Below are 27,577 nucleotides of genomic sequence, written 5' to 3'. Positions count from 1 at the left end.
TGAAAATACACCATTTCATCTGTCAACTAGCAAGTAATAAGCTTATAAGAGTGTTTTCAATGGAGTGAAGAGTTGGTAAAAGGCAAGGCTGAACCAAGGATAAACTAAGTGGCAGTGGGATGAGGATTGGAGAGGATCAACAAGAGGAGGAAAGAAACGTCATCTTCCCATCCCACGAGTCCAGATGTGAAAGGAAAGAAGACTATAGAGTGGCAGCCATAGCTTGGGAAGAACTGTAGACGAAAGAGAGGGAAGAAACATAAGAAGCAGATTTTCAAAATTCAAGAATGGATGCTAAAGCTACATTCTGAAGGATTCGGGAGCAGACAGGGAGGTACCGAGGGCTGGTTATAGGGGGACACATGCAGAAACCCCACTTTATTGGTGGCAGTGGAGGAAGGGAGAATATGTCCGTGGGTTTGGAAGCTGATAGAAGACGAGGCAATTTGGCTCAATGGACTCATGTATTTTTTCAGTCACATACAAGGTAAGAGTGCAGATTTAGGAATGGAAACTGTGGTAAGAAGCTTGAGCGTCACTACTGAATGGGCAGCAACTGGAGGGCATATGGTAGCGGGGGAGGGGTGCTCAGCTGAGGAAAAAGACCCTTGAATTTGTAACAGCACCAATCAGCACAATTGTTTGACTTTCCACAGGAGCGTCTGGAAGCTTGGAAAGAGAAGCAGAGTAAACAGAGTGTTGGATTGATCTAGAATTGGGAATTGGCAGAGTTACGGTGGAAGCCAGGGAAGTGAGGGTAGGGGGAGTATAATGCAATTGAATAAGCTGGCGAGGAAAGAAGGAAAGCCCAAGGGAGAGGAGGCTGGACAGACTGAAAGCCCTGCCAGGGTGAGGACAGGAGCCTCTGCCAGGTGAGAAAATAGAGCGAAAGCCGGGCAGATGAAAGGACAGGGAGTCCTTCTGTGAAAGTGCTGCCTGTAAAGCTGAGATATCAGCCCTAATCACCAAGTCCCTGGCCCCAGAGGCCAGAGTGGCCAGTGGAAGCAAGTGCTGAGCTAGAAACTAAGAAGGTACATTTTTGGCAATGAAGATGCAGAGCAAGTACTTCTTTGTACCTTCTCCACCATTTCAAGTTTGGAGAAAATGTTCATCAACAGAACAACCTGTCAGATGTAGTCTGCCAAACCCTGAGAGTTCAAGGGTAAGAAAAATTGAAAAAAAAAAAATCCGGGATAAAGAAAGATGTGGAAAAGGAGACAGTGGTTCCCTGAGATTTCCAAGGCCTGGGCATGTCCCTCCTTCAGATGGCGAGAACTCAGACTATTGTAGAAAGAGAGTAGGCAGAGGCAAAGAGGGCAGACAGGATCACGGGTGAGTGTGGTGAGGGGACTGGAGGAGAAGGCTACTTGCCTTTGGTGACTTCACCCCTGAGCAGATTTTGCAGAGCTCTATCTGCCACTGAAGCAGCAGCCTTCTCCCTGAAAGGAGAGTACACATGGGTGCTCCCCTGGTGGCTCAGTGGCAAAGAATCTGCTTGCCAACCAAAAGACACGGGTTTGACTCCTGGGTTGGGAAGATCCCCCAGAGGAGCAAATGGAAACCCGGTCCAGTATTCTTGACCAGGAAATCCCATGGACAGAGGAGCCTGGCAGACTGCAGTCCATGGGGCCACAAAGAATTGGACACGACTGAGCAACGGAGCATGGGTACACTGGGACCAGAGTTAAGAGGTGGGACTCCAGCACTTTTCTCTTTTTTTTTGTCTTTTGTTTTTTTTTAAAATATAAATGTATTTATTTTAATTGGAGGCTAATTACTTTTCTATTACTGATGCCACCTTCGAGAAGCTGGGACCTTTGAGAGACGGAATGCTAGTCTACCAGAGGAAATTTTACAGATTATTTAATACAAACCAGTCAAAATAATGCTTCCTAAGAAGCTCTCAGAGGAAACTTATTAAGAAGCATTAAACAAGACAGATCTGAGACCAGACTCAACAGACCATAATCTCCAATTCTGTGTACTTCAAATAAATCACACACATTGCTTAGGTATTTTGAAGAGATTGATGACTTACTTCAAAATAGAAAATGACTGATTTTTAAATAATTTTGTTTTATGTTTAGAATATTGTAAATAATGGCAGGCCATAGTAAAAAGTGTTTCAACACAGCCTCTTTGTCGTGTTGCCAAAGAGGACAGCCCATAGGTACTGTACCTCCTCCGATGACTTTAGAAATGCCACGTAAGTTTGTAGGACTTGTGACCTGGAGTTGATGCTTTGGCCAAATATGTTTAATTCTTCCTCTAGCCGTTTAGCTTTAGAAGAAAGCGATGCCAGTTCATCAAGTTCAAAATCATGTTTCTCTGTCAAGAGTTTTGCAGCTGCTTCTAATTCATGTGATGTCTCCTACAAAAGCCGAACACAGGGGGTCAGCGGCTGACAGGGGAATCGTGAACACTCACATTCCATTACCTTCGGTTCAGCCATCTATTACGATTAATTAATTGAACTTGTACCAAAACTCTCCTCAATAAAAAAGGCACACATTTCAAAATTCAAGAAAAGGCACCACTAAATGAAAACCATCTCGATTACTCTTTCAGTCTATTACTATACTTCTTATTTAGAACATTCTTTTTTTGTGTGTAGAGATAGGAGAAAGTTTATTTAGTATGAAAGGTTATAAAACAGACATTTTTTAAATAATTAAAATAATTATACATGATAATTGCTTTGTGAAATTTACCAGTAGCTCTAGAAAGTACTTAAATTAATTTTATAAGAGATGATAATTTATAGAAATCGTTTACTCATTTTTTAATTTTAAAAAATTCCATGTTAATTATTCAGTCTCCTTAAAAATCTCCATTTATGAGTTTTTATTTTTTAATTAATTAATTTATTTTATTTGGAGGCTAATTACTTTACAATATTGTAGTAGTTTTTGCCATACATTCACATGAATCAGCCATGGGTGTATATGTGTTCCCCATCCTGAACTCCCCTCCCACCGCCTTCTGCATCCCATCTCTCAGGGTCCTGCCAGTGCACCAGGCCTGAGCACCCTGTCTCATGCATCGAACCTGGACTAGTGATCTATTTCACATCTGGTAATATACATATTCGGAGAAGGTGATGGCACCCCACTCCAGTACTCTTGCCTGGAAAATTCCATGGACAGAGGAGCCTGGTAGGCTGCAGTCCATGGGGTCGAGAAGAGCTGGACACGACTGAGCGACTTCACTTTCACTTTTCATTTTCATGCATTGGAGAGGGAAATGGCAACCTACTCCAGTGTTCTTGCCTGGAAAATCCCATGGACAGAGGAGCCTGGTGGGCTGCAGTCCGTGGGGTCCCTAGGAGTCAGACACAACTGAGCGACTTCACTTTATTTTTTCACTTTCATGCACTGGAGAAGGAAATGGCAACCCACTCCAGTGTTTTTGCCTGGAGAATCCCAGGGACGGGGGAGCCTGGTGGGCTGCCGTCTACAGGGTCGCACAGAGTCGGACAGGATTGAAGTTGACTGAGCAGCAGCAGCAGCAGCAATATACATATTACAATGTTATTCTCTCACATCATCCCACCCTCACCTTCTCCCACAGTCCAAATGTCTGTTCTTTATATCTGTGTCTCTTTTGCTATCTCACATATAGGGTCATTGTTACCATGTTTCTAAATTCCATATATATGCATGTAGGGAATACGGTACAGATGAGGTCTGAATAATCTAAAGAGTCAGTGAATTTGACTTGCCTAGTGTGGCTCTCATATGATTTCTCTTGAGTGTAATTTCTGGCACATGAAATTTAACCACTGAGTCAATGGATGGGGAGGTAAGCACTACATATATGATTGCCATAGACTGTGAGACCAGGCTAGGATCTAAGCAAACATGAAAGAGAGAAGCTACACCCTCATTTACAACCAGGAGGGACTGCCCTTGCACTTGTATTTAATACACTTCCCAAATGCTCCACTAACCAAAGCTAACTTTCATTTACAAGCGCTGCTCCCACAGAGTACTCTGGGAAAAAGGAAATGGAGGAGTTTCTCCCCATAACATGTCCTCCTTTTCTCTCATATTTTTAAAATAAAAAAAATGAAATTGACTTCAGGCATGTATTTCATTTTAGACGTTTTAAATAATGAATTTTAAAAAACTCTCCCTCTTCCATTTGAAAGAAAGGACTCTGGGGTTTTTACTCTGTTAACTGATCAACGACAGAGCCTTCTGAGGACATTCCAAGACGGTATACAGCTCTGTGGTCTACTTGGAAATCCGTATAGATAACATTTCAAGGGAGGTAACCTTGTTGGTGTTGACTGGATATTCGTATAAACTTTTTAAAGAGTGATAGAGCTAACCCTTATCTGTAAGTTTTGAATTTATATTGTTTCTTCCCATGTACAAAACCATTTTTTTCCTACGGAGTTCGTTTTTTTTTTTTTTTTTGCGTTGGGGGGTGTAAAGGAAAGCAGAACGTTTTATCATGATTTTTGCTTCAGCAATTTTGGGACAGATTAAAAGTCCTAGAACTCTGAAAAAAAAAAAAAGTTTTTTAAAAAAAATAATGAATTTAAAACACCCCCTTAAATATTGGTTCATCTGTGAGTTTCAGGTGGGGATGCTATTTGTGAAGGAGACTCGGATAAATTAGGAGATTGGGATTGACATATACACTTTTATATACACTACCATATATAAAATAGATAATCAACAAGGACCTACTGTATACACAGGGAACGCTACTTAATATTCTGTAATAACCTATATGAGAAAAGAATCTGAAAAAGAATGTGTGTATGTATACACACACACACACGTATAGCACTTCGCTGTATAGCAAGAACTAACACAAAATTGTAAATCAGTAATACCCCAACATAAAATAAACATTAAATTTAAAAAAAAGGAAAGATGGAATAGCAAGGCCGTTTTCCTGCAGACAGGGGTACGCTCCACCTTCCTAACCACCTGCTGGGGCAGGCAGGGACTTTATGCAGGAATATTTGAACCCAAGTGCCATGCGAAAGGGGTGAAAGGGTGCTAGAGAAAATTTCAGACAGAGGAGGGGGCATCTTCTGTCTCTAAACACTGGGTGTGCAAACAAGATTTTTTTTTAATCTCCTGGAATCTGCATCAATGCATGTTGCTTTTGGTAATTTTCTTTTGCAACTTACTCTAGCAGAAAATTACAAATAGCCTTAGAGAAGCACTCTCTCTGCCTCCTCTGGAACCCCCAGAAGGAACTGCTAACATCTGCCAGGCAAGGAAAGAGGGCCAAGTAAGTGTCTAATACCAGGCTATAATGCTGAGTTTCTGTGAGCTCAAACACCCTAATAAATGCACATATAAGTAATCTAGATGCACATACTAGTCGGAGTTTTTTTATTTGTAGTTACTAGTAGGAGTTTCATTATTTGCCATAATACTAATTTAGAATTGCAGCCCTTAAGGGAGCTAGGATTAAGTTTTATAGCTACTGAAAAGAAATTATATTCACAAAATCATAACTATAATAATAACTCTCATTTTATTTACCTTAGCTTGTTTATCTAGTTCCAGATATTTACTCAAAATCTTCTCTGATTCAGAAAGGCTGGAACCGACATCCATTGCATTGGAAAGTATTGTGCTGATTTTCTGAATGGACATTTCAACCTTCAGAAATAAAGAATATATTTCAACCTTAGCAATAAATATTGGCATATATGCATGCATATGTGTAGGAAAGACAGATATTGCTCTCTACTTTCCCATTACACTTTAATATATATCAATTTAATCTAAAAATGGTCCAAAATATTTCAGAATTTTATATTTAATAATGCTGCTCTTCATATGTGCTGGTATTACTGACCCACCAAGAAAGGATACATGTTTACAGATATTTCTCTTATTAATAGCAATGAGATAACAGAAACAATACACATTCTCTAAAAATTTATTATCTATATTACCTAAAAAGGATAATGCACTTGTCAACACATCAATAGAGATGAACTTTTCTGGTTCATTAAATCACAATCATGCACTATATGCTGAATGGAGCCCAATTTACAGGTACATTTTGAAACAGAAGTTCAGCACAAGTATTAGATCACTCTATGGATTACTTTATTTAGGGCTGAGGGACTCTAGGGCAGCACCACTTGCTATATACGTGATAACAAAACACAGGAGCGTGCTCAGGAGACTTAATTGATGAATGTGGGTGACTTCGATATACAAAGGATAAATGAATATAGTGACCTGTAAAGGGTTCTATTCAATTCAAGTTACTGCCTTGCTTGGACTAGAGTCCATACTTCCCAGAGTCAAATTGGCTCTGACTTCACAGTAGCAAGACAATTAGCAATAGCTGTTTGAGTTGCTACTGTTTTATCCACCTCTACCACATTAGCTTGAATCTCCGGCTCCAGGGAATGCAACACTACAGCTGCCGCCATATTTGCAATCTCCCTGGACCCAAGCATCAGAACAAGGCTCACACTCCCATCTCTGGATCAATAACAGGCGAGGAGGCAATATAGATAGAGACTTGATTATTTAATGACCTCTCCTGTGAAGTCTATTAATTCCATTTGTGTAAGTCAGACATGTAAGTCCATTGAGGCAAAAAAAAAAAAAAAAAAATCATTGAAAATTGGAGACCCAGCCTTTGAACATGGTTCATAAGCATTAATGTCATTGAGATACTAGGTTTTGCTATAATTCCATCCATAGACCAGTAATTTTTGTTTAGCCAAATAGTAGCTGCCTGGTTTCATTCTTTTTTGAAAATAGGAAATAAAATTCTTCAAACCATTGTATTCACTTTGGAGAAAGGATTTTACATGTCTGGTTTTATTCAGAGTAGCCTTGGTACTTTGCACCGTCTTAGTTCAATAATTTATGATAATGTCAATTTATTCCTGGAAACTGTAAAACTCAATTTTTTTTTTTTTTTTGGTATCAGCCTGCTGTTCTTTAAAAAAATTTTTTTTATTTATTTTTGGCTGCACTGGGTCTTCACCGCTATGCTGGCTTTTCTCTAGTTGCCGTGAGAGGGGGCTACCCTCTGGTTGCAGTGTGCAGGCTTCTCATTACAGTGGCTTCTCTTGCTGTGGAGAGGGGTTCTAGGGCACGTGGGCTCAGTAGTTGTGGCTCCTGGGCTCCAGAGCACAGGCTCAATAGTTGTGATGCATGGGGCTTAGTTGCTCTGCAGAAGGAAGGATCTTCCCAGACCAGGCATTGAACCCGTGTCTCCTCTGCTGGCAGGTGGATTCTTAACCACCGAGCCAGCAGGGAAGCATTATCCACTGTTCTTCTATCGTATGGTGCCATGACAATCAAAGCATGCATACGGGAGCCATGCACAGAGCCGTGTGAATCAAGGAGAACACAATCCCAATTGTGCACCTGGTTCAATGAACACAGTTAACACAGTTCTGTGCAAAGTGAGAGCTGCCTTTGTGTAAACATGCTCGAGGCTGGGAGGCAGGAAGCATGACGCTTCTAGTTTTGGCAGCCTGGGACAGGGATGGTTGGTGAGTAGTAGTGAATTACAGCTTCATTCTGTTTGAATGTAAAGCCTAATGTGGGATGAAGGGAATCCTAAGGAGACACGCCCTGTACTCCCACCATATGGGCCCACATGCTGTCATTGCCATACCATCATCTGTCACCACCAGGTAAGGGGCCACATCTAAATAGCATTATACCTGAAGGAGGACACACTTTATGAAATTACCTCTCTTAGGTGGCCCTCCACCGAGGCTGTTAATTGCTGTCTCTTAAGAGCAAATTCCTCGTGCGCTGAACACTGTTCAGTCAGATGTTCTACCCGTCTTCTGAGGCAGCCCATAATCTCACAGACACCGGTCACCCGAGAGCTGAGTGGAACAAGCCAGCTGTTAGTTCACTCCACCCTTATAGAGAAGCCCCAGGAACAGGAAACACTAGAAGATGAATCTTCCGTAAGTATGACTTGATAAAAGTTATTAAGCTTCAGGATAATAGAAGTTAAGAAGCTGTAGTCCTGGTACAGCACAGAGCAAAACCAAATGATGTTCTTTTGTTTAACTCAGTCCTGAGGGAAAATATGAGTTATGCGTTTTTGCAACCAGGTCTAATCTTCTTTCCTAAATATTCACTTTTTAATATTTCTCTAAGATGTTTTGAGAGCCCTATGGCAAAAAGCACAGGATGTCTGCCAAGAGTTTTCCTGGGGGTTTATTTGAAAGCTTCATTTATCTAAAGATGATCTTTGAATAGAAATGTATATCAGCCAATTAACAAAACACTGACTGATCCAATAGGGTAAAATATTCATGTGACATTAGGTCTTGGTTCTGAATGATTATGAAGACTCAAGGCTGCAATCATTAGGTGAAAACGAAACTATCACAAATAATGAGGAATATGATGTACATGTTCATAAGAGGAAACCAAGCCTCATATTATAATTTTGTACCTGTTAATTATACACAGGTATAATTACTTTGCCAACAAAGGTCCATCTAGTCAAGGCTATGGTTTTTCCTGTGGTCATGTATGGATGTGAGAGTTGGACTGTGAAGAAAGCTGAGCGCCGAAGAATTGATGCTTTTGAACTGTGGTGTTGGAGAAGACTCTTGAGAGTCCCTTGGACTGCAAGGAGATCCAACCAGTCCATTCTGAAGGAGATTAGCCCTGGGATTTCTTTGGAAGGACTGATGCTAAAGCTAAAACTCCAGTACTTTGGCCACCTCGTGCGAAGAGTTGACTCATTGGAAAAGACCCTGATGCTGGGAGGGATTGGGGGCAGGAGGAGAAGGGGACAACAGAGGATGAGATGGCTGGATGGCATCACTGACTCAGTGGACGTGAGTCTGGATGAACTCCGGGAGTTGGTGATGGACAGGGAGGCCTGGCGTGCTGCAATTCAAGGGGTCGCAAAGAGTCGGACACGACTGAGTGACTGAACTTAACTGAACTGATAATTTTCTCCAAAGGGCTGGTCTTGTGAGAAAAAGTGACAGGACAGTTCACAAAATGAAAATGCCTTTAAAACGACAAATGAACTTTGAGTTGGACCCCCTTTGCTATGGTCTAAAGACACACTAGCAAGTTTCCAAACCATTTCCAACATAGGCTTACCAGCAATGCAAGACAACGAAAGGACACAGCTGATGCAATGAGCACTTTTACAGTGTTCAACCTATCGCTGAGACAGAGCCTCTCCTAATATGTAAGAAGCTGGAGTCTTTAATTTCCCATCAGTCATTTCCTTCCAATACTCATGAAGATGAGCTGATAACTCTTACATTTAATTACCCAGAGCTTAAAAAGATCTTGGAACAAGATACAGAATTCAGGAGTTTTACCTCAAATAATTAATTTATGACTTTGTAAAAATGAATTTAATTAGTAATGAAATGAGGGCAGGATCCCAAATGCCTGAGAGGGAAAGTGACTTCACAGGAATGACAATGAGGCTGCCAAAGAGTTGAGGGCTCATCAGGCAGCTTGAGAATCTCGTCGAGTGTACATGGGATTCAAGTGTGTCCTGTGGGACCACCAAGAGGCCCAGAGAAGCTTGATTTTGGAGAAATCTGATTCCTGACACATAGTGTTTCACAACATTAAAACTTGTTCCACATTTTAATAACTCAGAGACAGTAAAGAGTATAATCAAGAAATCAGGAGAGTTTAGGAAATAATTCTTCATATCCACGAATTCTGTAAAAGTAGTGTATCGGTAACAGTAATCACATTTTGACTACATTTTAGACTTTGTATGCTAAACAGGTCCTTAAAATCCCAGTTGTCCTATATGTTATAGTTTTCTGTAAAATAGGCAAATTTGGAATGAGAAAGATAGAAAAGGTGAGGAAGTACTGTGGAAAGAAAGTACAGAGAATACAGAAGGTAAGGCTTGTCAAAGTAAATGGGAAATCATTTTCTAAAATTAATCCATTTATGGCGACAAGGCACCATTTTTAATGTTTTAAGTAATCTCTTCTAATTCTCATAACTACCCTGTAATCTGGCTATAACTGTTATCTCTGTTTTGCAGATGAGCCAAGTGAGGTACAGAAATGCTCAGCAATTTACCCAGGTCACATTTATTAAATGGCAGGGCTGGGATTTGAACCTATTCATCTAATCTGAATCCACATTCATTACCACCTCATGGTAATAATTTTTCTGGGTCCCTGACATACAATGGCGGGAAGGGGCGGTATATTCTTTTAAAATTTCACTTTCCCTTGAACTGACTGTTGATGGAAGCAGGATAAGCCTGGCAGGCATGCTCTTTTGAAATTGGCAGTCTTCGCCAGATAGTTCAATGTCTGTCGGTAGTTTGCAAAGTGGCCACTAGAGGGGCCTGATATCTTGTTCAGATTCACATCTTGAAGGTCCCTCTGGCACAGAGAATGGAAACAGGAAACAAAAGCAAATCAAGCATTTCTTCTGTAAAAATACTGCTTTTTAGCAACTCACAATTTTAATTTAGATGAATCATAACGAGCCAAATAGAATGTCTCTCTCTCTCTGTCTTTGGATGGATCATTCATTTTTATTTTTCAATGACCTAAGAAATCAGTCTAATTTTGTGGTGATTTATACGTTATCTTGTGTATCTACTGCACTATAAATTAAGGGAAAAGGCAATATTCTTTTCATTCATTTATCCTCTGCAACCTTGAATACAAAGCCTTGTTAAGAACTAAATCAAAGCATATTTTCAAATTAAATAAAATATACTTTGATCAATATTTAAGGGAAGAGAAGACACAAATTTAAGGAACAAAAATATATGCACAGATAGTTACTGTATTAAAAATGTCACTAGTAACAGTTTCCAACAGTTTTTAAACAAGGATGACGTTGCCCTTTGCCTAGTTATAGAAGTTTTAGGCTATCTGAAAACTGCCCAATTTCTTCTTTGATGGTTTAGGATTCAGTTAGGTTCACGGGTACTTCTCTCCTCTGTTTCAAGTCTTATAGAGTCAGACTGAATTGCCTGTCCCGTGTGCATACCCCTCTTATTTGTGGCTTAGACCTCTTTTTTAGTATAAGTTCTCAATCATTTTGCTCGCGACAGCCAGCTCCTGTTTTCCTCTGTGTCCTCAGCTAGATCATCTCTGTCATGTGAGGCATTAACCCCTTCCCTCTGAATGGAACCTTTATCTGCCACACTCCTGACCCCAGGTCTGTTTCCTTTCCTTTCCTCCTTGATGAAAACCTAATCTGCACATTATAACTGCCCTATTCCACCATTTTCAGCAGGAAACTTGAAAAATTGATGCCAGATATTTTCTTGTGAAGATTCCAGACATTTCTTTTGAACATTCCAAAACATTTTAAAACACGTATAGCCTTCCTATTGCCAAATTTCCTCAGAGTCTGAAATGCAGATTGTTTGATCAAAGGAAAAATATGACCTCAAACTCTGCCAGCAATTCTTACATGAACTGAAAGTAAATTAATAGAATTCCATTAGCCACCCAGTATTACTTCACAGTAGTGTTAATAAGTGATGGGGCAAGAACTGTGGGCGGACAATAGAAATTTGGTAGAAGCAAGTTCCCCGGGCATTTTGTTTTGACTCAGGACACACTGCTCAGGTGCTGTCTGATGGGGTGGGAGAGAAGCGACCAGTGGACCTGCTTTCTAAGCCTAACAATCTGTGGCTCTGTAATTTACATTGGAAATACTGCTTGATCTTCAGGCACTCTATGAATGGATTAAATGGTTCCTGCCTGTAGTAGGAACACGGGGTATATTGGATTATTCTTGATATCAATTTTGACTTCTTCAAGTATCACAGAGGTTCAGGAATGACAGACTGAAGGCTTCTTTTTTTTTTTCCTGCACAAAAATAATTTATTACTATATTTTCATACAGCTCTGTTCTACTTTAGAGCAACAGTAGAGAATGATAGTTTGTGTGTGTGCATGCTATACCACTTCAGCCATGTTCAACTCCTTGCAACCCTATAGACTATAGCCTATCAGGCTCCTCTGTGCATGGGATTCTCCAGGCAAGAATACTGGAGTGGGTTGCCATTTCCTTCTCCAGGGCAGACTGAAGGCTTCTTTAGACATTTGTTAGAAACCTCACCATGGAAGTATTTTCTCCCCTATTCATTAAGCCAGGAGAGGTGAGGGAAGGGGAAAGAAAAATTATTTTTCCCCCTAGAGAGCACAGACATATTGACTTCTGGCTCAAAAATAGACTGTTATATTTCCTATATGGAAGCAGTTTCCCTACACCTTTGCATTTGTTACAAACTGAGGCTGAGGAATGGGAGTAAATCCCAGTGCTAATATGTTTTAATGATTCTTTCCCAAGAGCAGCAAGTTGCTTTCAGACCTTTCATAAATTACTACTGGCAGTCCATCTGGATTAGGAGCTGAACCAGATGGTAAGCACTTGACAGCTTACTCTATCTCATCAGAAGGAATCAGCTGATCATATTTTTCTTATTGTCTATGGACAAATTATACTTTGAAAATGGGAAAAAAAATTATCTTCCTTATCTTTAGGTTGCTACTTCTCTTGACAGGAACTCATGTTTAACATCTTTATTTTGCAGGAAACAACCACCTCTCTAGTTTTCATCCCTACTTTGGAAAAGTGCCATTCCAACTGAGGAAGTGAAATGCATGTCTTCACAATAATTGTTTTTTTTTTCTGACTTAAGTTGTATACATTTTGAATCACTGCCCACCACACGGATATCACACCCACACACATCTCTCATACACACAAGACAATAAAGAAACATAAGTGGCAAGTGGGGCTGAAGCTACAGGGTTCCTGGGTTCAGATCCACGCAGAGATGCTAACAAGTTTCATTTCTATGAGGACAGAGAGACCAAAGCATGCACTCCGTGAAGGGCAGAAATCAGTAATAGCAATGGGGTTTTCCCTCCTTACAAAAGGAGATTGAAAACACTACAGCTAGCTGCTGTAGGAATCAGACACTGCTGGGCAGTCAGGGGGCCCCACTCCTCCCCAACCTGGTTTTCTGGCTGCACCTCTGAGAGCCACAGTATCTCCATGGGAGCTTGGGTGACCCTAATCAGACAGCAGAAGATAGTTGCTGGACTGGAGATCCTGTAGGTCCAGGTAGAAGTCACTGCAAAGCTGCTCAGGAGGAAAGAGAAAAGAGGAGAGAACAAAGCAAGGACAATAAAGCTGAACAACAAACACTTTCCATCTAGAGGACAATCTACAATTTCAAAACACATGAGGAAAATGAATCCCAAGGAGAAACACCCAACAGTCAAAAGCTAAATGTACTCCGTCTGAAATGAAAATAAGTACAGCAATCAGATGTTTCACACCACCAGAGAGATAAAGGAAAAACCAATACCCATAATAAAGAAACAAAAACTCTGAAACAAGAACAGTCAGAAATAAAACAAGATTGGATAGGAAAAAGGAGTTAGAAATCCTAAGAGTAAAAATAATACAGTTGTGAAAACAATCAGAAGAATCCATTGTTGAAAACAAAGGGAAAATTAACCAGAGAAAAGTGAATCTGATTCATTTTTGAGGGAATGCAATACAGAGTGATCAAGGAATGAAAAATCTGAAAGTTAAGAGACAGACTGAGAGGCTCCGAGATTCTCCTACGGGGAGTTACTGGAAGAAGGAAAAGAGAGAAAAACAGAAAATTTATAATTAAAGAGATAATTGTAGAACATGTTGGCTCAGAGGGTAAAGCATCTGCTTGCAATGCAGGAGACCCGGGTTCGATTCCTGGGTCAGGAAGATCCCCTGGAGAAGGAAATGGCAACCCACTCTAGTACCCTTCCCTGGAAAATCCCATAGACAGAGAAGCCTGGTGGGCTGCAGTCCATGGGGTCGCAAAAAGTTGGACACAACTGAGTGACTTCACTTCATTTCCATAATTGATGACATATATCCTCAAGTAAAAGGGGCACAGTAATAGCTAAACAGACAAATACTCTCATTTGAGATAATTTGGAAGATAGCAACATACATTTTAATGTATTTCCTTCTAAAAGCTTTTCCCTCTGCAGTCCTTTCCACTCCTTTCTCCCTCCAAAGTTACTACAGTGTGGTTTGGATCCCGCTTTACCCTCTCAACATTATATTGTGAGGATGCTCTGTCTTCAAATATTTATCAAAAACACTCTTTTGATATTGAATTAGAATATTCCACACTAGGCTTGCCCTTAAACTATTCAAACATTTCCCTATTTTCTGGACATATATAGGTGGTTTTCAGGTTTGCACTATTATAAACAGCACCATGATAAGCATTTTATTCCTAAATATGTCCACACACATCTCTCCCATGTTCTTTTCTCTCTAAGCCCTCTCATTGGAGAGAACTCTCCTTCAGTGGTCCAAAGCACAGATTTCTGCCCCTTTAGTCAGCCTTCCTCGGTAGATGCTGCAGCTCCAAATCTTTTTACTCTGGGACCATCACTATGTCACATCACAGCATTATCAATGAATAAATCCATGCTGTAATTAGTGACCCCTAGATATTTTCTAAGAACCTAATCTAATCAGTCGTAGATTTAATGGAAAGGGTAAACTTTTAGTGCCTTCCGTACTAAGAGTTTCAAAATTATCAAAGTCTTAATGGTAACAGGTCCAGGTTGCAGTTATGACATTTACTCAATCTCTAAAGAGAACAACTTAATATAGATTTGAAAATATTTGGAAAGTGGCTGAGTTAACACTGTCATAAGAATTCAACTTTGCAATTTCCCACCTTTCAGTATTTGACATTTACCATCTAAATATATCATCAGACTTGAAAAAAAAAAAGTTCTTTCAAGTTCTTAAATGCTTAGCAGAATTCCTATGATGTGTGATCTTGGATGACTCTGTGATACAAAGGGAGTCTGGTTCTATATCTCTGTTGTTGTTGTTGATTTTAGTTTGATGGTGGGTAGGGATTTTATTTTTGTGTGTTTACTTAAGATCTTTTACGATATTTTTTCCCTGACATAAGCTTTGCTTTATGCCACATCAGCCCCTTAACATTTCAAATCAAGTCACCTAATAGGTAAATATTGAGATAAGGAACATAAAAGAGGTTTCTTTATGGTTGACCTTAAGGGCTGAGCTCAAGCTGATGTCATGGTCTGCATGAAGAGATGATGCTATCACAAGTCAAAATTAATGAATGAGTCAGAAGGCCACAGAGTAAAAAGTGAAACTATTGGATAAAGCCAACAAATATAAAGGAATTTAAAAAGCATTGTGTGGTGGGTATTGATTCTGTTCATCTTGGTTGGAAGATGTAGACCCTTCACTCATCTTAGATGATCAAATCCAACAATGGCCCTTTCAAGTCTCATTCCTTCACTTGACCCATCCTGACCGCAGGAGCTTGGGACAGTGTCTCTCTTCTTTGAAGAGGTCCCCAAGGCTTCCTCAAGCCTAAGAATATTCCCTTCACATCTTATTCCCTGACTGGCCATTAATAAGGTTCTGGAGACTCGGGAACAGATTTATGCATCTTTGACTGTCCTTGAAGCCCAGTGCTGGTATGTCATATGAGATGCTTATATATGTATGTTCAATAATGTTTTAAATAAACTGAAAGAAAGAAAAACTTCACAGGGAAGGTGAGATTTGAGTTGAAACTAGAAGGTAGATGGAGCACATTTTAAATGCACTAGAATTACACAAACAAACAAAAAAAGCCACCTTCACTAAGTGGCCAGGCTTGTTGCTAGTGACTGAAGTTGAAAGCGAGGAGACAGCTAACAACCTAACAACCAAAGTGGTTCAGACCTGCACTCTCTCTACCCCTTCTACTGTGACAGATGGTAGGACAAGTTATATGAACCTCTCTGAGGCAGCTTCCCGACCTGAAAAAACAGGAGAATGATAATAGAAGTACCTGTATAATAGGGTGGTTTGAGGATGAAATCTGTTAATGTGGATAAAGCACATAAACATTGCCTTTATTGCCAGTGAGCATTTGGGCATAGTCTAACTCCCACTTAACTCTTTGATCTTGTCTTAGGCCTTTTTCCCTGGTCACCCTCTCCTCCAGCAAAACTGTACTTATTTCTGCTACAGTCTTGCTGCTATTTTGCAGGGCTTTTCATCTCCCAGCTATTTGCACGATGGCTCTTTCTCTTTAGGGACTCCTTCCCTGACTACAATGTCTAAGATGGTCCCCTCCCACAGTCACTCTTTATCCCATTCCACTTTTTATTTTTCTCATAGTACTCATTGCTGTGTAAGAGCATCTCATCTATTGATTGGTCCGTTGACTATTTCTTCCCACCAGAATATAAATAGCATGAAGGCAGGAACTTCATCTACTGCACTGGGTACTTGGGAGCATCTGATTTACAAAAGGCAATAATATTTGGGCAATGATAAAATGAGTGACTAAATGAACCATGGTCTCTCCAATCTTCATTATCATTCACAGTATCAATCAGGGTAAGTAGGGGCTGTCAACACAAATGAAAATCTTGGAAAGAGGAAAATCCTAACTTATTCCTGTTTTTATTTCTCTGTAAAAAATAAACATATGAAGAATTAACATTAAATAAATAGCAATAAATGTTAGAGCAAGAGGGCAATACTGAAGGTTATGCCAAAGTGTTTAGTCAGGATGAGGGTTATAAGTTTCAATTCACCACAACAAAATAGAATGAAAACTGAAACAGTCTTTTATGCAGAAATAGAAACTGAGTCAATTCAGAAGCAAGTTTACTTGTAAATCTGAAGTTAATTTTAGCAAACAGGAAAAGCTAAATGAATACTTGATAAGGTAGCCTGGTCTTACTGGGTGCTTCCATGTTTTTGAGTCCTGTATCTTTCTGAATTATAGTTTTATCTGGATATATGCCCAGAAATAGGATTTCTGGATCATATGGCAACTTGATTTTTAGTTTTCTTAAGAAAACTCCACACTGTTTCCGTGGCGGCTGTTGGTGGGACATTACCTTCTCACCACCATTGTAGAAGCTTTCCCTTTTCTCCACACCCTCTCCAGCATTTGTCATTTGTAGACTTTTAAAATATTGGCCATTCAGACTGGTGTAAGGTAGTATCTCACTGTAGGTTTGGTTTGCATTTCTCCAATAATTAGTGATGTTGAACATCTCTGCATGTGCCTTCTGGCCATCTGTATGTCTTCTTTGGAGAAACATCTCTCTAGATCTTCAGTCCATTTTTACAATTGCGGTTGGATTTTCTGTTGTTGTTATTGTTGCATTATATGAGTTATTTGTATATTTTGAAAATTAAGCCCTTGGTTGGTCTCATCATTTGCAAGTATTTTCCCCCAGTCCATATTTTCGCTCATGTTTTTGTTTATGGTTTCCTTGTTTTAGAGTTCTGAGCTGAGAGCTCACTGAGAAAAAAAAAAAAAGGAGGTTCCCAGTTTTTGTGCAATTATGGAAAACTTCATCCTCATATTGCATTTCTTTTTTTTTTAATATAAATTTATTTATTTTAATTGGAGGTTAATTACTTTACAATATTGTATTGGTTTTGCCATACATCAACATGAATCCGTCACAGGTATACACGTGTTCCCCATCCCGAACACCTCCTCCCTCCTCGCTCCCTGTACCATTCCTCTGGGTCATCCCAGTGCACCAGCCCCAAGCAACCAGTATCATACATCGAACTTGGACTGGCAATTCGTTTCATATATGATATTATACAAGTTTCAATGCCATTCTCCCAAATCATCCCACCTTCTCCCTCTCCCACAGAGTCCAAAAGACTGTTCTACACATCTGTGTCTCTTTTGCTGTCTCGTATACAGGGTTATCATTACCATTTTTCTAAATTCCATATATATGCGTTAGTATACTGTATTGGTGTTTTTCTTTCTGGCTTACTTCACTCTGTATAATAGGCTCCAGTTTCATCCATCTCATTAGAAATGATTCTAATGTATTCTTTTTAATGGCTGAGTAATACTCCATTGTGTATATGTACCACTGCTTTCTTATCCATTCGTCTGCTGATGGACATCTAGGTTGCTTCCATGTCCTGGCTATTATAAACAGTGCTGCAATGAACAATGGGGTACACGTGTCTCTTTCCCTTCTGGTTTCCTCAGTGTGTATGCCCAGCAGTGGGATTGCTGGATCATAAGGCAGTTCTATTTCCAGTTTTTTAAGGAATCTCCACACTGTTCTCCATAGTGGCTGTACTAGTTTGCATTCCCACCAACAGTGTAAGAGTGTTCCCTTTTCTCCACACCCTCTCCAGCATTTATTGCTTGTAGACTTTTGGATAGCAGCCATTCTGACTGGCGTGAAATGGTACCTCATTGTGGTTTTGATTTGCATTTCTCTGATAATGAGTGATGTTGAGCATCTTTTCATGTGTTTGTTAGCCATCTGTATGTCTTCTTTGGAGAAATGTCTATTTAGTTCTTTGGCCCATTTTTTGATCGGGTCATTTATTTTTCTGGAGTTGAGCTGTAGGAGTTGCTTGTATATTTTTGAGATTAGTTGTCTGTCAGTTGCTTCATGTGCTATTATTTTCTGCCATTCTGAAGGCTGTCTTTTCACCTTGCTTAGAGTTTCCTTTGTTGTGCAGAAGCTTTTAAGTTTAATTAGGTCCCATTTGTTTATTTTTGCTTTTATTTCCAATATTCTGGGAGGTGGGTCATAGAGGATCCTGCTGTGACTTATGTCGGAGAGTGTTTTGCCTATGTTCTCCTCTAGGAGTTTTATAGTTTCTGGTCTTACATTTAGATCTCTAATCCATTTTGAGTTTATTTTTGTGTATGGTGTTAGAAAGTGTTCTAGTTTCATTCTTTTACAAGTGGTTGACCAGTTTTCCCAGCACCACTTGTTAAAGAGATTGTCTTTAATCTATTGTATATTCTTGCCTCCTTTGTCAAAGATAAGGTGTCCATATGTGCGTGGATTTATCTCTGGGCTTTCTATTTTGTTCTTTGATCTATATTTCTGTCTTTGTGCCAGTACCATACTGTCTTGAGGACTGTGGCTTTGTAGTAGAGCCTGAAGTCAGGCAGGTTGATTCCTCCAGTTCCATTCTTCTCAAGATTGTTTTGGCTATTTGAGGTTTTTTGTATTCCCATACAAATTGTGAAATTATTTGTTCTAGCTCTGTGAAAAATACTGTTGGTAGCTTGATAGGGATTGCACAAAGAATCTATAGATTGCTTTGGGTAGTATACTCATTTTCAATATATTGATTCTTCCGATCCATGAACCTGGTATATTTCTCCATTTATTAGTGTCCTTTTTGATTTCTTTCACCAGTGTTTTATAGTTTTCTATATATAGGTCTTTAGTTTCTTTAGGTAGATATATTCCTAAGTATTTTATTCTTTTCGTTACAATGGTGAATGGAATTGTTTCCTTAATTTCTCTATTTTCTCATTATTAGTGTATAGGAATGCAACGGATTTCTGTGTGTTGATTTTATATCCTGCAGCATTTGTGACCAGCACTTCCAATCACTACAGCTTCCTGTGGCTTAATAAATGCAGAATTCTGCTTGGGAGCAGGGCACCTCTGGGCCATCTTTAAACTCAGTGCTACGAGATGATGCCAAGTAAGACCTAAGAGGAGTGAAGAGGCCAGAATCCAGAACTTTCAACCTCTCTGTAAGTCTGGTGTGACCATTATCAGATCCCATCATAGGTAACTTGCATCATAGCTATTAATACATGCAAACCAATGTGCTCATGTGCCTGTTACATTAAAGTGAATTTAGGTTGTGTGACAGATATCACACCCTGAAAAGATAATGAACAATTTAACAATGACTCAGAATTAGCACTTGAATGCAGGGAGGAAATAGAAATGCAAGGAAACATGTAATAACCACCACTGATTCTGTGAGGCTGCCCCAGCTTCAAAGGTATTTGATTCCAGGATAGAAAAACAGTGTGGATCTGCTCCTAATAAGATAGCAATTACAGAAAAAATAATGATAAAATTCTCAGGTTTACTGGGAAGCTTTATCACAGATAAATGTGAACTTCTGAAGTTCTGTTTTGTGAACTAACAGGAAAAAAAAAAAAAAAAAAAGATCTAAGGGTCTCTGAAATTCTTGAGTGCCCCAGTACTAGGTTTTGCCTTTTATTTCCTCAAGAGAAGTGTTTATCTGCCCTATTTCTAATATAACCTTCCCCAGTTAGCGAAAATGAATATGATTTGATGCAGTTGACTCCATTGTAGTCATTTGAAACAATCACGTAACTCTTCGTATTTTGCTTTTAAAACTCTCTGTATAGAAGGTAAATAAATAAATGAACCAATTACTTATTGGGTGCTCCCTGTGGACCAAGAGTGGTATTGCTGCATATGATTAAAAAAACCACAACGCCTCTAAAACATGGGCGTCTCCATTTTTACTGATGAGGAAACTGAGGGTCATTCAGAGAAGTTAAGAAGTTTAACAGTCAAGGCATTGTTTTGGCTCTCAGAATGCATGAAATAAAGCTTCTTTGATACTAAGTTCTAAGCGTCTTATCCACACCAGTTTCCAAGTGCCTGATAGCAGGAACGTTAGTGTTTTGTGTCCTAGTGTGGCGGGCCTTCAGAAGTCTAGGAGGCCTCTCTGATGCTCGCCAACATATACTTTTCTCGGTGGGAATTCATGTTTATTTCCCTTGCCATTATTCTAAGCTGCGGTTTCAAGCCGGCCATGGCTGCAACTGGAAATGTCCTTCTTAGGTTCTGCTTCTCTCCCATGGTGGTGACCCAGGTCATTGAACAGATAAACCATTACATGAGGAAGGGAAGCAAGTCCCAAGTGAAATGCATGGGACTCCGCTCAGTAACTGTGTGGCTCTGGTTTGCAACTGAGATTCTAATGCATTTCAATTCAGCTTCTAATGGATTTCCAGAATGTCCTTTGCCAAATATTAATTGCTCTTTACCTTCAGTTCCTCCTGCAAAATGGAAATAGTATTGATTTTAAAATATTGTGAAATTTCAGGGCAACCAACACCTTGTAATTAGTATGAAAGCTCATATATCTAGGATGTTGACAGAAACTGTACTGCTTATTATTTTTTAATCCAGATACTTAACTATTAATTCAAGCTTCTTAAAATGGTGGCTAACTATTACTTCTATTAAGATTCAGTCTGCAGTCTGAAGAAAAGAACTATAGATGCCCCTTTAGGGGGGAGAAAATATATATATATATATATATATATATATATAGAGAGAGAGAGAGAGAGAGAGAGAGAGAGAGAGAGACTAGAAAAAGCAAAGAAGGCAAAAAGACTGAGACTAGCTAAGTAAATAAAAATAAACATGTTGACCATTACAAAATGGATAGCCAGAAAGAGTCACTAGAACACTGCAGGCAAAACAGAAGCACTTCTCTATATTTAAATATAGAAAATAAAGCATCACTGATTAGAACAAACAGGATCAAGTCTGAAAAAGTAAAAGTGGAGGTCGCTCAGCTGTGTCTGACTCTGTGACCCCGTGGACTATACAGTCCATGGAATTCTCCAGGCCAGAATACAGGAGTGAGTAGCCGTTCCCCTCTCTAGCAGTAATAAATTGTGACCAGTTTTCCTGTGCCAGGACTTAAGCATCAAAACTGAACACCAAACTTTAGTTTTTGATCAAGGAGCAGTGACTGGATTTACCCTCATGCCTTAAGCTAGAAAAATAGACAAAGCGTATAAACCAATGGTTCTCAGACACTGAAGGACAAGTAGCACAGGGCAGTGATCCTTGAGAGAAGGGAAATAAATCGGGTGAGCCTTACATCTGCCTCACCTGCTGCCTGGGAGATAATTTCCAGACCAAACCTCAGGGAAATGGAAACAAACAGAGTCCTAAGGACTTACTGATTTGAGGAGACAGAGATCAGACTTCAGGGAAGCCAAAGCACCTAGAATCTCTGGGACAGCATACCAGTGACAGTCTTCAGATCTAAGGAGGGGTTTTTAGCTGCCTCTTGAGCCACCCCTACATAAAGGGAAACTGCCCAAGGCCAGGGAAAGCACCACAAGTAAAGAACAGTCTGAACAGAGAAATATAATCTGTCTGCAGTCTGAGAACTGCCTGCTAAACTGACATGGGACCATGCCCCAATTACAGCTGGAGACCTCACCACTTGCTCCATCATCACATGACTCAGATCAATGTCCAACAGCTACCTTGAGTTCAGACACAAGTCTAGGCATTCCATAGGATACCTTCTGTCAGGTCTAAGAAACATGCATTCTGGAAGGCCTTGAGCAGCAGATGGGAGAAAGGAGCTCTCATACCCATAGGGGCCAGACCAGAGTACCTTTGTGCTCCTGGAGCCAACTGGACACACCACGATACATGGTTTGGAGCCAAAATAAGGAAACTTAGCAACTACAGCTACTGTTAGTTTTTTTTTATAGGTAAGAAGAATTTATCTTTCTCATAGCCTCAAGCTTTTTAGCTCTGGCTGGAAAATCTTGGATTATTTCTGATCTTGGCTTTGCATGGTCCTATAACAACCATCACAAGCCCTGGCTAAATCTAACTGTCTGAACTCAGACTATCTTCTCTGTTTTTGGCTAGGCCATGTGGCATGTGGAACTTCCCCGACCAGGGGTCAGACCCATGCCTCCAGCACAGGGTCTTACTGACTGGACCACCAGGGAAGTCCTCAGAGTATCTTTTGAAAAGAAAATACCCTAAGCCCAGACTTACCAAATCAACATGTGTAAACGCATCTAAAATAGAGCAGAACGAGGGTTTAAAACAGAAACAAAATAAAATTTTACCACCTTTGACCTATTTCATTGTTCCTCAAACTGAATGTCCTTGAGTTTCAAGGGGATTGTAGATATGGAAGGTAAAAACCATGCTTATCCTATGTGCATAAATCTTTGTGTCTCTCTATGTCAAAGTGTAAGCCCTGCCATCATTCTTCCTAGCCAGTATCCATTCCATCATCTGCTCTTTCTGTCAGTTCCCTTTTGTCTTCCAAGCTCTATTCTTGATCATACATTCTTCCTGCATTCTCTTTCTGTTCTTAGGGTCCTTCTCTGTCCTCATTCCCACCCAACTCTAAGCTCATAATGATACACTCACTGAATGTGCTCATAAAAACAACCCACCCCAATTCACTGGTTAAGAGCAAGAGGTCTAGGACGCATTAGACCATTAATTTGGATCCATGCATTTGGATTCAAATTCTGGCTCTGCCACTAATTAACCAGCTACATGATTGCAAGTTACTTAATCTTTCTGTGTCTCAGTTGCTTGTAAAGGAGAACAGTAATAGTATATTGTATACCTTGTAGAGTTGCTGTGAGGATTAATGAGATACCGCTTCTAAAGCTGTTGAGATAGTGCTGGGCATGTGGTGGGCTCTCAACTGTTTAAAATGTCATTACTATTAGTTAATAATAATGTTATCTTTTAATTAGGGTTTTTCTTGTTGATCCACCAAGGTCAGAAATGAAAGGGAATTCTAGAACTTTACTTTTTCCAGAAAGGGACAGGGTAGACTCAAGACTTATGAATTAAAAGTGAGGAAGAAATCCCAGAGATGCAAGGATGTGAAAAGTGTACAGAAAGAAAGCTCTGTCTCTTCTTTAGTTCCTTTCCTTCCTCCCTCCTCAGAAACTCATAGAAAGGAAGAGTTAGCACCTTCAGGTCCTCAGATTAGAATACAGCCTCATTTCTGGAAAAGCAATGCTGTGTTCAGAATTACGGTTGACCAAAATTCAACAGATCCTTCTATGCCGTGTCACAATGCAGCAAAACATCAGAAGAAAAATAATCATACAACTTATTTTTTTAAATAGGCTGTACAAACTGTGAAAAAGCCTGTTACACTGAGGAAGAAATAGACTTCACTTACCTGCAGGAAGCTAGTTGGCTGATCAAGGCTTGTCCTTTCTGCAAAGCATCAGCTGTGCAGTCTTTAATTTCTCTGTGTAATTCCTCATGCTTCACCGCCAAGACAGGCAGACTTAAACCCTCTGATTTAAGGAGCTTAAGGTAAGCTTCAACTCTTCCAAGTGCATCAAATGCCTGCCAAAGAAAACATACTTTCATTTTATGCCTGTCTAGTGTAAAGTCTACATCAATGTGTACACAAAATACTAGAGATTAAACCAGCCCGCTCAATTTATTGGTTTGATCATAACCAAAAACAACAACCGGAGTCTTAGAAAACAGCATATAGCTTTTAGGCTCCATTTAGGGAAACTGGTCATAGTTTAGTTCAGCACAGATAAATGTCAACACTGTAAAATTTACCAAAATGATTTACATTGAAAATGTAGCTACATGACACAGTTACAACTGTATAAAATTTGGAGAACCAGGTTTAATTTCCCACATTCTGTACTGAATACAATGAACAAATGAGGTGTTTTCAAAATATTATGCAGACTTCATAACTTGAATATCTCTGTAATATTCTTTTTAGAAATTCCCAATAAATTGCACTTTGGACCTGAAACACCGGGGGGAAGTATTCAAGAAATTTGGGGGCTTTCGACTCTTGCCTTTCCGAGTATAAGATCTTCTGCCTACTCTCCCCAAGGCATCTGTCTACAGAGATTGAGATTTGGTTCTGAAGCAGTACAAAGACTAAGACAAGATAATATTTAGCTTCTGACATGCATAACGGAGAAGGCAATTGCACCCCACTCCAGTACTCTTGCCTGGAAAATCCCATGGATGGAGGAGCCTGGTAGGCTGCAGTCCATGAGGTAGCTAAGAGTCGGACATGACTGAGTGACTTCACTTTCACTTTTCACTTTCATGCATTGGAGAAGGAAATGGCAACCCACTCCAGTGTTCTTGCCTGGAAAATCCCAGGGACGGGGGAGCCTGGTGGGTTTATGCAGGAAAAAGAAGAACATCACCTTGCAAACCAAGATACTGTCTTGATTTTTGAATTCCTTTATTTTTTTCCTTTGTTATTATAGCAGATCAGCAACCAAGTATGGGAGATTAAGCTTACAGAGTTAACACAGAGTGGGTGAACACAGAGAGCAATTATGCTTTTGGCCATGAAGGCCTAGTTGGCCCTGAGAAGGAGGAGTATATGATGTATGAACAGTGAAAGAGGACTAGGGCAACATGAGGAAAAAAGAGATCAGAGTGCTGTGGTCTTGACAAGTATCCATCTGTGAGCTCGGGCCTGGAGAGCAAGAGATGAGTTAGGTAAGTTGAGGAGCTGGCGAAGAGCAAGGGAGCTTTTGCACATTGCCCTTTCATTCTGCTGAAAAAGGTCACTTTACAGTGTTCCACATCACTTTGAAGAAGACTCCTATCCCAGCAAGCTTGACTGGGCCCCGGTCAGCAAGGGCCTAGCCTTCCTGGGTTGTTACACTGGAAGCCAGAAAGCTCGGCTGGCGGCAACCAGGTGAACAAAGAAGATCCCATGGAAGACTTACGAGAAATGAGAGCAATGGTCTCATGAGTCAACTACCACTGAGACCTGAGAGAGACCAGAGAGGGGAGCAAGGCTGGGTTAATGCTGAGGGAACACAGTTGAAGCCAAATGTAGAGATTACAACCATGGAGCTGTGTCACGGCACCTAGGCCTCTGTGTCTGGCCACCATCAAAGAGTTTTTAAAACTTTATTGAAGTAGAGTTGATTTACAATACTAATTTCTGATGTACAACAAGATTATCCAGATACACATAAACACAGGGTTTATCACAGGATATTGAATATAGTTTCCTGTGATATACAGTATGGCCTTGTTGTTTAACCATTCTCTACGTAATGGTTTGCATCCCAAACCCCCAGTCCTTCCCTCCTTCCCCACCACTTTCCCCCTGGCAACCACAAGTCTGTTTTCTATGTCTGTGAGTCTGTTTCTGTTTTATAGACATGTTCATTTGTGTCATAGTTTAGATTTCACATAGAAGTGAAAACAGATGGTATTTGTCATTCTAACTTACTTAGTTTAGTATGGTTATCTCTAGGTTCATCCACATTGTTGTAAATGGCATTATTTCATTCTTTTTATGACCGAGTAGTATTTCATTGTGTGTGTGTGTGTGTGTGTGTGTGTATACACGTACATATATATACATATAAATGGGGCTTCCCCGGTGGCGCTAGTGGTAAAGAACTCGCCTGCCAATGCAGGAGGCATAAGAAATGCAGATTTGATTCCTGCATCAGGAAGATCCCCTGGAGGAGGGCATGGCAACCCACTCCAGTATTCTTGCCTGGAGAATCCCCATGGACAGAGGACCCTGGCGGGCTACAGTTCATGGGGTCGCAAAGAATCACATAAGACTGAAGTGGCTTAGTATACATGCACACATACATATACAAATACAAATACACATACATACATATATATACACATACACACACACACACCCCACATCTTCTTTATCTATTCTTCTGTTGATGGATATTTAGATTGTTTTCATGTCTTGGCTATTGAAAATAGTGCTGCTATGAACATTTGGGTACACATATCTCTTTGAATTATAGTTTTGTCTTGGTATACGCCCAGGAATGAGATTACTGGATCATATGGCAATTCTATTTTTGTGTTTTTTGAGGAACCTCCATACTGTTTTGCATAGTGACTGCACCTACTTACATTCCCACCAACAGTGTAGGAGGGTTCCCTTTTCTCCACACCAAAGGGATTGAATTTTAATGGCAGAACTGGAACTGGACAAAATTTGAATTAGCAAATGAAATCTCTCAAATACTCTCATACGACTTACATGTTGATATTCTTACATGTTTTTCCAGAATAGAATATCAGCACTAGTGGTAAAGAATCTGCCTGCCAATGCAGGAGACGCAAGAGACACAGGTTTGATCCCTGGTTTGGGAAGGTCCTCTGGAGTAGGAAATGGTAACCCACTCCAGTATTCTTGCCTGGAAAATTCAGTGGATAGAGGAGCCTGGTGGGCTACCGTCCATGGGGTCACAAAGAGGCGGACATGACTGAGTGCACATATACACATTCTGTTTTCTGACCAATGTCTTTCCTCATGTCTTCTGAATTTGCTCTTTGCATTTACTGAGAGTGTATAAAGCAAATTCATTTCTGTTTATTTAGTAGATGATAGGAAGTAATACAAAAAATCACTATAGTTTAATGAGAACTATGTATTTCTTCTCTATTTTGTGTTTCACAATTATTTTCAGTCAGTCAACAAATATTTTTGAATGTCTGCTGAGTTCCAGGCATATTGTTCTTAACAGCCACGCGAGGGAACAAGAGATTTTCCTTCTTAGGTGACAGAGGAAAATGTGTCTCAGAGAAGTTAAATAAATTTCACAAAGTCATACTTGTACCAGGGACAAACTCAGTATTTGTACTCAATCTGTCTGGACCTGAGGCCTCTGCTCTTAAATCCTGGACTATGGTGCCATGCAGAAAAGGATTTCTATGGTAGGTATATGAGAGAGGGGCATTTCCAAGAAGACCATTAATTTTGGGTGGAAAAGTAGAATTTAAAAACTTACTTTTTGCAAATAGTGTCTACTGTTCCTTCTTACAGATGAGAAAAGATACAGAGAAAGATTGAGCAGTTTCTCTTATGTTTATAGGACTGTAAAAGAAAGATAGCTTTAGTAAAGAAACTCTGAACCTGAAGAACTCTCCCTTATCTGATCCTTTTTCTTCCCTGCAATCAGCAACAGAGCCAAATGTCTCTCGAGTTCCTGATGTTAGAT

At 39.9% G+C, this 27,577-nt stretch overlaps 1 protein-coding gene across 4 annotated transcripts in view; it reads right to left on the bottom strand.

Moving 5' to 3' along the window:
* CCDC141 (coiled-coil domain containing 141) overlaps positions 1-27,577 on the bottom strand; it is a 226,536-nt gene that overhangs the window by 61,942 nt on the left and 137,017 nt on the right. For all 4 annotated transcript variants that reach the window (XM_005202265.5, XM_024975528.2, XM_059875061.1 and 1 more), the window contains 4 exons: positions 23,764-23,936; positions 7,702-7,843; positions 5,511-5,630; positions 2,180-2,371 (listed from right to left, as the gene is read on the bottom strand). In XM_005202265.5, coding sequence (XP_005202322.1) covers positions 2,180-2,371; positions 5,511-5,630; positions 7,702-7,843; positions 23,764-23,936 — 627 coding nt within the window. The remainder of the gene's footprint in view (positions 1-2,179; positions 2,372-5,510; positions 5,631-7,701; positions 7,844-23,763; positions 23,937-27,577) is intronic.

Source organism: Bos taurus, chromosome 2 (assembly GCF_002263795.3).
Source record: "Bos taurus isolate L1 Dominette 01449 registration number 42190680 breed Hereford chromosome 2, ARS-UCD2.0, whole genome shotgun sequence".
NCBI classification, from domain to species: domain Eukaryota; kingdom Metazoa; phylum Chordata; class Mammalia; order Artiodactyla; family Bovidae; genus Bos; species Bos taurus.
This window is presented reverse-complemented; position numbering and strand designations above follow the sequence as displayed.